Source organism: Aedes aegypti, chromosome 3, assembly GCF_002204515.2.
Source record: "Aedes aegypti strain LVP_AGWG chromosome 3, AaegL5.0 Primary Assembly, whole genome shotgun sequence".
NCBI lineage: Eukaryota > Metazoa > Arthropoda > Insecta > Diptera > Culicidae > Aedes > Aedes aegypti.
The window spans coordinates 125,137,677-125,151,334 of NC_035109.1; the positions used below are offsets into that span (position 1 = coordinate 125,137,677).

A 13,658-nucleotide genomic window follows, 5' to 3' on the forward strand; every position below is an offset into this window, starting at 1 on the left:
GAGCATAGCTATACACGAGTAATTTTTCTTCGATACATTACTCTCCCGAAGGGTGGAGGTGTAGCATGATAGACTTGCATTACAAAGTTAATATTCAAAAAACATAAATAATTCATCTCAAGCATTAGAACATGTTCATGTTCCGATGTTCATAAAGAATATCAAATTACAGAACGTTTCCTAGCTCTCACAAATCCTTAAGAGTGTGAAAAGCATAAAACAGTAAAACTAAATTTCACATCAACTGAAATGCTGAACCTTCCCACGATCATAAAAACCTTACTTCACAATTCCCAAGCATTCATATCATGCTAACATTCAAACCAAATTATTGCCAACCTTTTCCAAATTACAACTCAGGCAATGACCCATGTCATTGTCACTACACTCTGACGCCAACGATCATTCCAGACAATCGATATATGCAATAGCGTAATTCGATCTCCTTGCCTACGCCAAGTGCATCGTTCTCACGATGCAAGAGGCCAATGGTTATATTTCTTTTCGCTTATAATGCATAGCGTTAAATTCTGATTGGCTTATATTTACATACCAAAAGTTAACTCCAAGTACCGCCTCTTTTAGAACACTTTTAGAACATAAGCAATTCAATGATTGTAAGACTTCTTGTAAGTAAAAATGATTCTAAATAAACATAATCTTGTAGACAACGGAACAATCAACAAGTCTAAAATTTAATACGGTAAAATTAATACGGTAAACTGTGCAATAAATAAAGCAAAATAATAAAGTTCGTTGAAGCCAATTTTAGCCGAGTGGTTATAGTCCGCGGCTACAAAGCAAAGTCATGCTGAAGGTGTCTTCGATGGGTTCGATTCCTGGTTGATTCAGGATCTCTTCGTAATGGAAATTTTCCTGACTTCCCTGGACACAGAGTATCATCGTACCTACCACACGATATACGAATGCTGAAATGGCAACTTTGGCAAAGAAAGCTCTCAGTTAATAACTGCAGAAGTGCTAATTGAACACTTAGCAGAGAAGCAGGCTCTGTCCTAGTGAGAACGCAATGCCAAGAAGAATAAGAATAAAGTTCGTTAAGTATATGTGATCAACAGTTTCACTGTGATCTGTACAGATTCATTAGAATTACTACGACATCAACGATTATGGTGTTTATAGTTTGAATTACAGGCTAAGCTCTTTAAACCGACATCTTTTATGACGCCACTTTTATGATTCCACTATAATGATGTTTTGATGATTGTTGTAATAACTTTCTGTTACGATGTTTCTACACAGTTATTTTGTTTTGTGAAATGGATGTATTTGTTGTTCATGAAATTATATGACTCTCATAATGTGGTCATAAGGAACGTAATGTTCTGTAGATATTCAAGAATCAATTTTCTATCTCTGCAGTTATTGATTTGGTGTGAATGCTAAAAAAGTATCAAATTTTCTTTCCTAAGCAAATTTTTATTTATCATGTATATCCTTGGAAGCATAACATTAAACCGTTTACATTGGTTTTTGTGACCATTACTATCTGAATAATTTGAGAACTCGGGCGGTATTTTCGTAACTAAACAAACTGGTAATATATTCTATTTACGGCACTTTTGTTTTATCCCGTTATGATGGGTTTCTAAATGCTATGTGGATTAACACCGCTAGCGCATGACGGCTCACCATAGTAGCATGTCCGAAAGAACTTGAAACTATTGAGAACCAGAGCTACAGCTACAGCTGGAACGTGAGAACTTTGAATGCACCCGCGCGCATTGGGCTCCTGGCTTGTGAACTGCGGAATATCGGCGTGAACGTAGCAGCTATCCAGGAAATACGCTGGTTGAGAACCGGAGAACGTGAATTCCGAGCGGTGGACCCCATCGCCAACACTTCAGATGCCATGGATTTAAGGACCTTCCGAGACCCTAATATCGATTCGGATTATTATCTCGTTGTAGCTAAAATTCGGGCGCGGTGATCCAGCGTCACGAGTTCCACAACAGACAGAACGCTGCGCTTCAATATACAACGCTTGTCGACTGATGGGGTAGCTCCACAGTACCGTCAGCAACTAGACTTGCAATTGGGAAGAATCAACGTTGCTGGAGACGTCAACAGCCTGTGGGACCCTATCCACGAAGCTGTGACAACAACGGCGCGGGAAGTGATTGGCACTGGCCAACGACGAAGACGAAACGACTGGTTCGATGAAGAGTGCCAGACAATATCGCAAGAAGCCGTATGCTTGTGGCCGGTACCCTACAGAACAGAGAGCGGTACAAAGCAGCGAGAGCCGCAGAAAGAAAAGGCAGCACTAAGAAAGTGTGGTAGCTGAAGCTCCAGAAAGCATGAACTGGAATGATATGCGAAGATTCTATGCAACGGTCAATGGTGCGCGGCACGATACCGTACCAGTGCCCGCCATGTGCAATGATCGAGAAGGGAATTTGCTAATCAATAAAACGGTGGTGGCTGCCAGGTGGAAGGAGCACTTTCAGCAATTGTTGAACGGTGAAAATGGAAATGAAGCGAGGAACGGAATGAACATAGATGATGACGATCAAGCTGTGGACCCACCGACCATAGGAGAGGTTAAAAAGACTATCAGCGAGCTAAAGAACTGTAAGGCTGCTGGGAAGGACGAGATCCCGGTCGAGCTTCTCAAGCACGGAAGCGAGCAGCTTTACCAGTCGATCCACCGAGTACTTCTGAAGGTATGGGAGGACGAAGTATTACCCACTGGCTTGTTGGATGGCCTCATCCGCCCTATCTACAAGAAAGGGCACAGACTGGAGTGTGCCAATTACAGAGGAATTACCCTGCTGAATTCGGCGTACAAAATTCTGTCGCGCATCCTGTTTAACAGACTGAGAACGCTCGAAGAGTTCTTCGTCGGTGAATACCAAGCTGGTTTTCGTGAGGGCCGTTCGACAACGGACCAGATGTTTAGCTTGCAAATGATCCTAGACAAATTTCGGGAGTATAACTCGTAGACTCAGTGATAAAAAACTGGTTTGGCAGATAATGTCTGAACACGGTTTTCCGGCGAAACTAATCAGAAATGGCACTATTATCACAAGGTTGTACATGCTCCTTGGCTTTGCGGACGATAAAGACCTAATTGGAATCGATCGCATGTCAGTGGAAGAGGTTTTCGTGCCTCTGAAGAGGGAGTCAGCGAGGATAGGCCTGACCATTAATTCTACCAAAACGAAGTACATGGTTGCAGGTATAAATAGAGTCAGACATGGTGGAGTAGGTTCTGAGGTAGTGTTTGATGGGGATGTGTTTGAAGTTGTTGAAGGATTTGTTTACCTTACAACATGTGACAACGACGTTTCCCGCAAACGGAAACAAAATTCGCCATGTATAAAACATTGATTCTTCCGTTCGGGGCAACTGGAGAAGTTTAGCCCAAGATCGACGAAGATCGAGGTCTACAATATACCCGGCAATGGTGTGACGCTACGCTGTAGCCATCAAGGTATCAATGTAGGTATCAATGGAAATCCTTTACTAATAAAGAAATAGAAAAAAAAATTGAAATCATTTGAAAATTCAGTAAACACATGTTTCTGGCCTTAACTTTGGCGGTTTTTTACTAAAATTGGGACAGGGCTTTTATTGAAGGTACGTCCCAGGCTTTTTAGGGTTATATGAAGTTAAACTAATAAAAGTCGTTGGTAACCTGGCGAGTAGCTCGATGTTTCTGAGCTTGTGAATCAGGGCCGGATTTATATGTGGGAGTAGGGTGATTCAAAATTTAAAACGGTTTAAGAATCCAATCTCCCATATGTTCCTTACCATCCTTAGCATAAAAATAGTGTTCTGTGAAATTTTCAGCTTTCTAGGTGGTGATTTAAAGGTGGCCCAAAGACAATGTAGGTTTATATAGAAATTACTATGGAGAAGTTTTGGGAAATGTTCAAAACACGCTAGTACTGTAATGTAGATACAAACTTATTGTCCCATAGTAAAAACTCTTTCCTCAAACCATAATGAAGAGATTTGCTAAAAAGAGTAAATTTAATCCGACGGATAGCAGAAGAGATATTCATGAGTTTGTTTGCTGTTTTTTAGCTTAATATGGAATTGAAGCCCTGCAAACATGTATAAAAATCCCAGACAAAATTAGCTCAAAAGAGATTTGTTTCTTCAGCAACATCCTTCATTAAGGTTTGAAGAATGAGTTTTCAATATGGGATGATAAGTTTCTACTCACATTCCAGTACTAGCGTGTTTGGAACATTTCTCAAAATTTCTCCATAGTAATTTCCATATAAACCTACTTTGTCTTTGGGCTACCTCTAAATGACCACCTAGAAAGCTGGAAATTTCACAGAACACTATTTTTTTGGTAAGGAGGGTAAGAAGCATATGGGAGATTAGATTTTAAAACATTTTTCAAATTTGAATTGCCCTAATTTGGGAGCCCTTTTCGCAGAAAAAAAAACATTTTGAAACTTTAGAATAGACTAGATATTTCAAATGTTCTTGATAAGGGTTACACTATCGGAAGTCATCCTTTTCATAACACTCAAAAATTCTTTAAATCCCCTATGTGCGTGGAGCAATTGCAAATTTATATTATTGTAACTAATGTTTTCTTTAATATGGTATGCATTCTTGTTGATTTTATATGTTCACAGGTAAAATTCAATGGACTTTGAGACTTCAACGTCAATAACAAAGTTTTTTTTTTGATGATTTTATTTTTTCGGAACCTTAACTCAAATTATGCTTATTATATTCATGTTTTAATGATGAAGATGTTGATCATACAGATTTACATAATAGTTTTGTGTTGAAGATATTGGAGTACGGCTGAAAGCAGTTTTTTTCAAGAAATTTGGTCTCTATGTAGCATAGCAGCATCATTTTTAACAACAACTTTTCTGTTTTGCAATATTTTCGCACCAATTTTTATCGAGTTCTCAAAAAACTCTTCTACTTTTAGAATATGTGTCGATTTTTATCATTGGCTGTCTGTATTCGGAGATATTCCGGAATTCCTTGAAGGATTAATTAATAATAGACTACAGATTTTTTTCTCGTGCTCCATTATTCACTTTTCAAAACAATACTTTGATAAGAGTCTGCTATGAAAAAATTAAGCGATTTGGTACAAATGTTTTTGAGATATAGGCAATTATGTTTGTGGTAGTACTGTGGCCGTAGGAGGATCTTGAAAACTTCAAAAAACAACATATTATAATATTAAGATTTCCTGGAGACAACTCAACCGATTTGTATGATTTTTTCATGGAAGCTCCTTATCGCATAACATTGTGTATCTCATACTTCATTTTGTTGATAAATTGACTAAAAACAGAATGGTGGTCAAACAAATTGTAAACAGGGAAAGTCGGTCCCCCAACAAACATCGATATATTTTCAAAACCAGGTGACCATTGCGAGTTGTGTTTGATCTTCCGACCTTGACGCTTGCTCCTGCGGGGCCGATGATGAGGGCAGGATCAAACATGTCGCGCGTCGGTCGAGTGAGAGTGAAAAAGTGGCGTGATCCGTTAGTTGTGTTTGATCCTTCGACCTTGACGCTCGCTCCTGGACAGTGCGTCATGAAAGCCCGAGCAGTCGTCAGTTGTTTTCCCTCACGGGTCGCGCGCCTATTTTCTCTGAGTGCTTTTATATAGCCGAGCAAACGAGTGAACTACACTTTTTTATATTAAACTTTGGGAGGGATTATTAGAGTATGTTTAAAACTACAAATGAACTTTAACACTTCACTTTTTGCAAAAAAAAAAAAAAAAATACTAAAATCACTAAGATGAGCAAATACCTTTAAACTCTAATATGTGTTGCTTATCTTGACAGATAGGCCTATTTCGTCTGCGACTTACAGACTTCTTCAGTGTCGAGTGCTAGTTTAAAGGTATTTGCTCACCTTAGTGATTTTAGTATTTTATTTTTTTTTTTGCAAAAAGTGAAGTGTTAAAGTTCATTTGTAGTTTTAAACGAGTGAAGCTGAAAGAGGAGTGTTGCTGCTCAAGGATGACGGATCAATTGGTGAGCTCGTTTCATGCTACTGTTTCTAATCTATAAAATATTTATGACTGCACCTTTAATCGTTACAACGGTGAGACGTAAATTTGATTTTTCAACAATCTATGAAAGGTTCGTCACTGTGAGTGTCGACTTAAACTCTGATTCATAAATTATTTATGTCTAATTTTTTTTATTTAAAACACCTTCTTTTTACCTTTATTTTATAATTAAAAAAAACTTTGAATGGTTCGACACTTCAAGTGTAGACTTCCGAAAGGTTCACTTTATTCAACAAACTTTGAAAGGTTCGCCACCTCAAGTGTCGGTATAATTTTTCTCTACATAGATATTGTTCATATCAAATGAAAATATTATATTTACATATAAGCATATTTATATCTCACAAATAATTATTTATTACGGTCTAATCGCTTATCAAAATGAATCCTGTGACCCAACGATCCAACAAACATCCCTCCCAGTAACCTTTGTGGAGATGCAGAGGCAAACACGGTCTCCAAATAGCAAAGGTTACACACTAACATTCCTTCCCCCAATCCCACCTGACTGCAAGGACGTGGCCGGCGCCATTATTGACCATGTATAAATAGAGGCACTGAATTATGCACACTGAAGAAGATTATGGCCAATCCCAGCCGAACTTCTAGTTGATTCTTTGTGCATTTTCACTGACTTCGGTCAATCACGGAATAGCAACCATTGATATGTGTAGTCAGTCTAAGCTAAGCTGATCAATATCGAAGCAGTTCTGAATATGGAGGAGTTTTTTTGAGAAATTGATAAAAAAATGAAGCTGCTTGTAGAGGGGCTAATGCAAGCCTTTAAAAAATCTCCACTTTTAATGCAAGGTTTCTATTTTAATAAAAATATTTTTTTTCCTTATTCTGATTACAATGTCTTCTGAAGCAAAATTCTACAGGCTCCTGAGAAAAATTCAAAGACTTTAACGCTCATATGTCTCAAGGAAAAACTTCAAGAAATCTTCTAGTAATTTGTCCAGAGATTTCATCTGAAATATTTTCAGGGACTGATACAGGGATATCTCTAGAAGTTGTTGCAGAGATTCTACAACAAATTCTCCAAGAAATCCTTGCAGCGATTTTCCAAAGGCTGCTTATAGGATTTTCTCCAGGAAATCCTTGAGCTCTCCAACGATACTCTCAGTAATATCTCAGGGATATCCCGATTTTTTCCAAACACTGTACTAGGAAATCTTCCGAATACATATTTTTTTTGGTTCCTCAACCGAATTCTACTGTTGTTACTCTAAGAGATCTAACAAAGTTTTTTTTTTTAATATATTCTAAACGTGAATCTTGTAGAATATACTAAGGAAATCGATGGAAGAATCACCGAATAAATGCCTAGGAGACTTAGACATCCTTGCAAAATATCTTGAAGAATCTTTGGAGACAAATTCATCATGAAATCTCTTAGGTTATTTCTATGGCTATCCTTGATAAAATCCAGGTTATATTATTGAAATATCTGAAACAAAACTCTTGGAAAAATTCCAGAGAAAATCATCCCTGAATGAACTTCAGGATAAATCTTCGGAATGATCTCTGAATTTTTGGGAAATCCTCACGAAATTCCTAAAGAAAATCATAGAAAACACATGCAGTAATACTATCGTAATGTCACAAGAAATAACTCAAAAATAAAAGTGTCTGTGCTGATTTTTTAATAAATAATCAAGTTCTGATCTGCTGGTTCCTTTTAAGTGACATTTTGTTCATTTGCTCACTGTTTTCGTTTTTTTTTTTTGGTTCCTGTCTGGTCTCTTTTTTCAAGCTCTGAAGAGGTCTCTAAAGTTCCTATATTTAAGGCACTTAAATACTACCACCCAGTGAACACAAACTGGTATACGATAGCGCATAAGAGTACAAAAGTGGAGGCGATATACGTACATGCGCCATAAGGCTTCATGCAAAATGTCCGTATGTCGCCTCCACATTTGTACTCTTATATCCTATGATATACGACCATGTGTTTACTGGGCAGCTCTGCAATGTGTCGATAGAGTTATTTTCGAAAAAAATCTTAAATAATTTAGTCCAATTACTTGATGTGCAGATATTTAATTTGTATTCGAACCTAGTCTTAAAACTCGTTGAGATAACTAAAGTCACTTTAGAAAATCGTTAGGAGTTTAAGCGATTGGATGGCACTCTACTTGTTTATCCAAATGTTTTTTGAATCTTTACCAATCTTCTTATTTCTCGCGAAGTAAAAAAAAATCCCATTCTAAATGGTATAATATTTTGTTGAAGCAATTTTAATAGAATTGATTTGCACAAATTTCGAAAGAAATGAATCTTTCAAAACATACAATGCAATTCTTATAAGCATGTAGATACTATTGAATTGATTCTAATTGTTCGAAAAAGTTTAACTGTAAATATGTTTGTCAAAATTTGTGGGGGCAATTGAAATGTAGGGGCCCGGGGGACATGGCCCCTTCGATCCCCTGTAAATGCGGATCTGTTGTGAGTAAATGAAAATTATGTTTAACGAAGATTGCTCTGAATCCCAGCAGTGATGGTTTGGATGTTGATTTACTAATGTTCTCAGATACAACGAGATACACACTTGGATACTAATGGATTTGATCACAAATTACACTGCGGAACACGATTTTGTCTCAAGCACCAAAATGCCGCTATTTACTTAATTAAGGGTTGCTGAATCCATTGCCATTTACAGAAATATCATAGCACGTCCAGTTTTTGAGATATTGGCTGTTGAAAATGCTAAATTTAACTTTTTCAGCCAACTTCCAGCTTGTATGACAATTTATTTACTTAATTTGCCTCAGAACTGAAACTTCAACAATACTAACAATAACAATACTTATCAACAAAGTTCATACTACATAATAGTTATTTTTTATTGGTTTACAAAAGTATTGTATTTTGCCATATAAGAGAAACGAAGAATTTCGTATGGAGACTGCAAGCATGTTGAAAAAATCGATTTAACCTCAATTAAATCGTGCAATTTCAATCAAATTATATCTAAAATGAAAGTCATAGTCCTATTTTGCATGCTTGGTAGATTAGATCACAATATTTTAAATCATTGTTCAAATTTTATGTGAATATCAATGAAACCAATGATCCATACAACTTTGGTGACCTGTAGCTAAAAATTGTGACGTGCTGGTACATTTCTAAGAACGGCATCAGATACAGCAATCCCAAATCTACTAGAGACACATAATTTGATTTTTGAGACACACAAAAATGTCATTTTTGTTACGCTGTGTTATGATAGAAGTGATGTGAAAGTGACATTCGTAATTCAAAATCAGTTCAAAGAGCTTTCATTTGACCACTCAAAGACTCTAAATTCGTCCTCTATGATATTACTGATCATTACAAATTTTGAACCTTTTTTTATCTCCAAATCCTGATTAAGTCGAAAAATCATCTCCGATATTCTTGTTTGGAACTCATAGAAAATTTAAAAAAATATTAGTGCCTCGCTCTTAAAGATGATTGAAAATACTTACGATATGCGGCATTAGTTATGAGAAATTTTTGATATACCATATAACGAGATTTTGGTTAACATTCGAAAAAGTTATTAAGAAAGTTGGGTATTAGACAATGTCCGATGGTGCTCCTGTGATAAAACGGATACTGTTCTTCTTAAAGAATGGCGTTTCCAGAAAAAGGCCAATTTCTATCATGTCATGCACAAACTGAATCAAAATGTATCAGCTTACTTGAATAAATGTTATCTCCAGCTAGTTATTCTTGATTCTGGATAGCTTGGCCGAAAAAAAACCTTGCATCTCATCATGATCTGAAGATACAAAATTTAATGAAATTTTATTGATGCTATTCATCAGTTGATGTATTCCAGTGTATGCTTCTTGTTAATCGATCTTCTTGTGAACGACCTTCACATACCACAAGTCCACTTTTACAAAATTTTTCATAACAGATTTTCCAAAAATACCTCTTTGATTACTAGTTAATCAAGGTCTTGAAATACTGAAGTCCTGTGTTTTAAGCGCCACCCTGGTTGAGCATCAAGCCAATGACCATCCGCCTGTAAAGCGAAAGTGCCACCAGCTGCGCCAAGATGCTTCCCCCAAAACTATGACTTTCGACCATGATGCCAAGACCTTGAAGACCAATTAATGAATTTCAAGACACATGATTATAGGTTTCAATTTTTACCCGTGTTCCACCTAGTAAACGAATGTTGAATCTGTTTGATCGCTACCTAATAACTGTAGATCGCAATGTCGAATAACTTTACCCAGGACTATGCCATAGATAACTTCTGCCTAATCAGGATCACGAAATATAGAAGAAAACTAGCGATTTGGATGTAGAAGCCATTTGCGTCATAAATTGATAAAATTGCATATTAATTTTACGTAGCCAGGACCTGCAATCCGTATACCTATATAAATGTCGATATGAACAAAATGGTATGCAAAATCTCAAAAAGTATGATATTCAAAATCAGTAAAGACACGGTTTAAACTTTGTAGAAAAAAAACATATCTCTATCTGAATGTTATGAAAAATACGTTTTCTGTCTCACTGCTAAATGGGTTAATCACTAACACTGTGCACCTCATATGTCCGAAACGTAATCGAGAAACGTTCAGTAGCAAACACTTTGATCGTCTCAGATATTAGTGGCAATAAATTAACTATTTTGATAATAAATGACCTTGCATCACGAAATACAGTCAACTCTCCAGAACTCGATATTGAAGGGACACCATCGAGTTAGGAAGGTATTGAACCAGTGCAAATGCCTTTCAAGGGGCCTTCAAGGTAATCATAAAAATCAACTTTTACTATGGTTTCCTAACTCGATATCGAGTAAGGGAGAGTTGGTTCCATTCACAAATTCACGTAGATAATATTTGTAAAACTTTTTCTCACCAATAGTATTCTTTAAATTTGGATAAGTGCGACTTCAGTTTCTTCTGCTTCTCTGGTTTCCCCTGCACAACATCCTCAACATGTGCTTCCAGCTGATCCATATCCATGATCTTCTTACGTTAATCTTCACTTTGACCTTACTTTAAACTCACAACACTCGATAGCCACTCCACTTGCCCTCTTCTCGGCGACATAAACAACCATTAAGATGATCTTCGTCGTAATTTCCTTCTTCTTCTCCTCACTTCGAACTTTGTTTTCACTGACTCATACAAGCACTTCCCGTCACTTAGCCCTGCGAGACGTGGGACGGATTTCTTTATTACTATTCATCTAGCAAGCAAATGAACAAGTAGCACGCTGATAACGGCTAACCCAATCAAGCGAAACACAATGCCCAATGTACGTATATCTTCTTACTCTTCCGTCACCAGGTGCTCTTCAGGAAACGCTCCGTCTCAGAATCACTTCCATTTTCGTTATTTTTTGTTCCCGTTATCGAGGTCGAATTTAAATCCCACCAAGTTTAGGACCTACTTGTTTCATAAGGATTAACTAAATACCAATCACGTCATATGGCTGCGGTAGGTAGACGCGTTTTCTTCGTTTTCGTTTCGTTTCTAACAAGGTAGCTTAGGAGTGTAACCTTTGAGTATGATGTTTTTTTTTTTATTATAACCCTAATAAACTTCCAAATAGCTTCGAACGAATTACTCACAGCGAAGCGTTTGGCTCGAAGCAAATTTTGCTACTGATGACCGAATGTAAGGTTTGTCTCCCAAAAGAAGAATTGTCTTCTTCGTCCCAATCGGGATTCAATTCAGACAGGTGTGATTGAATTATCTTCTGTCCGAACGTCGCTTGTATCACCACTCGGCGACTGACCAAGCGATGGATGAACATTAGGGTGCGGCTTATTTTTCGAATGTTTTCAAAACACTCAAAAGCCGAAAATCATGTTTTTGGACTTAAATCAATGGAAAACATTTAAAAACTGAGTGAACATGTGTTTCTGGCATAAACTTAAGCGTTTAGAACAAAACTGGATTTAGGGCTTTAGGTTTTCTTTTTTTTTAATATAAATAGAATCATTGGGTTTTGATAAATTTCCGATGGGTTTTATCATCGATTGATTTTTGATGGCATGAGAGTGGACAATTAATTTTGCATCAAAAAATTCATTCGTGAGTTTTTCGAAGCAGATGAGTTTATCAACACTGCTTAAGGTCATATTTTATAATTTAAAATTTCACGTTCAAGTTGCTAACGCCCCCTCTAAATCTGAATATTCTTGGCACAGGCTTTGAGTTATTTTAAGTGATTTGAAATCAGAAAAGCACATAAACTTTGAGCTTTGAGATCTGAAAAATAAGCCACACCCTAACGAACGAGTTCAATTCCCAGATGATTCGACGAGGTGTGTAGTGAAAATGCAGCGTAACGCAATTTGTCAACGGTCGGTTGGTTGGTCAGTCTGCAGTTGAGCCCCCGATAAGAAATCATCGATAAGAACGGGCATCGAACATTTCAACATTTCGAAGAGGATCGAACCAGAAACATGAGTACATCTGGAATCATCTGGTACCTACTCGAGACGGATTACTTAGGATGGAGTGGCAGGCGATGTTTGTGCATATTTTTGTTCGGTGAAAAATGTATCCATCTGAATGGGAAGGGCTTGATGTTTGCAGAATCAGTTGTACACCAATTTGAATGGTATTAGTCTGATTTGAATTTTTCCTGACATTTCAATTAGCAAGGAATCAAAGATAAGACAAGCCCATCACACATAAACCCCCCATTCTAATGGGGTTTCTTCTGATTCGTAAATGGCAACGCTGGTAAGCTTCTTCCTAATTAAATTCAGCAACGTGATTTGAATATTAGCATAGGAGCTACCGTACTGTACAGTTGGGAATCTACAATATCATCCAATATAGACTAACTCTGTGACTCATGTTCAGTTTTAAAGGTGACGGCGGTGCAGGAGGCCATTATTCATGATTCATGAGAGAAAAATATATGATCAATCACTTCTTTTGACAATTCAAAGCATGGATTGGATATTTGATCGATGCTTAACTTGCATTAGTAATGCGTGGCATACAATTATGGCAAATACCAGACACGCCAGGTGGCTCTTTTTAAATATATTTAGCGTTAACGTTAGCGTAGTTAGTATACTTCACAGATTTGATATAAACATGTTTGTTTTTTGATAATCTTCTTCTGCTTTCAGAGAGAAGGCTTGGATCTAATCTTGAACCAGAAAACCAAAAGCGTGAATATCACTATTACCGGTCACGCTCACCTTTACCGTAACTTGGGATTAAATATGTTCACATATCTTAACAATTTTTCTACTTCTTATTCTGATTCATCATGGTTAGGAGAAGTAGGGAAGGAATTGTCGATAAATTCCGTAATCAATAGGATAAAAGCAACAGTTTTGGCCAGCCTAAGAGAGAATGTCAATAAATAGTATATGGAAAGCCTTATTTATACTACAAATATGTCAAATGCAAGCTTCCAATCCATATTATGCATGTAAAATATCGAATCTGAGCTAAAACCATTTTGTCGCTTTGAAAATCTCGTTGGTCAATATAGGCCACCAAAACCAGTTCCGGCCAGAGATTTAACTTTGGTTCCTAAAATGGCCAATCACATTGATTTCTTATGAGAATGGCCAAATTACAGTTGTGTTCAGAATAATAGTAGTGAAAGCCGCTTTTCATATAAAAT

At 37.0% G+C, this 13,658-nt stretch overlaps 1 protein-coding gene across 14 annotated transcripts in view; it reads right to left on the reverse strand.

Annotated features, from left to right (window-relative positions):
* LOC5575778 (TLD domain-containing protein 2) overlaps positions 1-13,658 on the reverse strand; it is a 635,746-nt gene that overhangs the window by 219,369 nt on the left and 402,719 nt on the right. Inside the window, exon 1 of one of the 14 annotated variants that reach the window (XM_021850056.1) lies at positions 10,914-11,626. The exons of the other annotated variants lie outside the window; for them this stretch is intronic. Within the exon in view, the coding sequence (XP_021705748.1) occupies positions 10,914-11,020 (107 nt within the window). The 5' untranslated portion in view covers positions 11,021-11,626. Of the gene's footprint in view, positions 1-10,913; positions 11,627-13,658 lie in introns of those variants that run through there. 14 annotated transcript variants of the gene reach the window in all.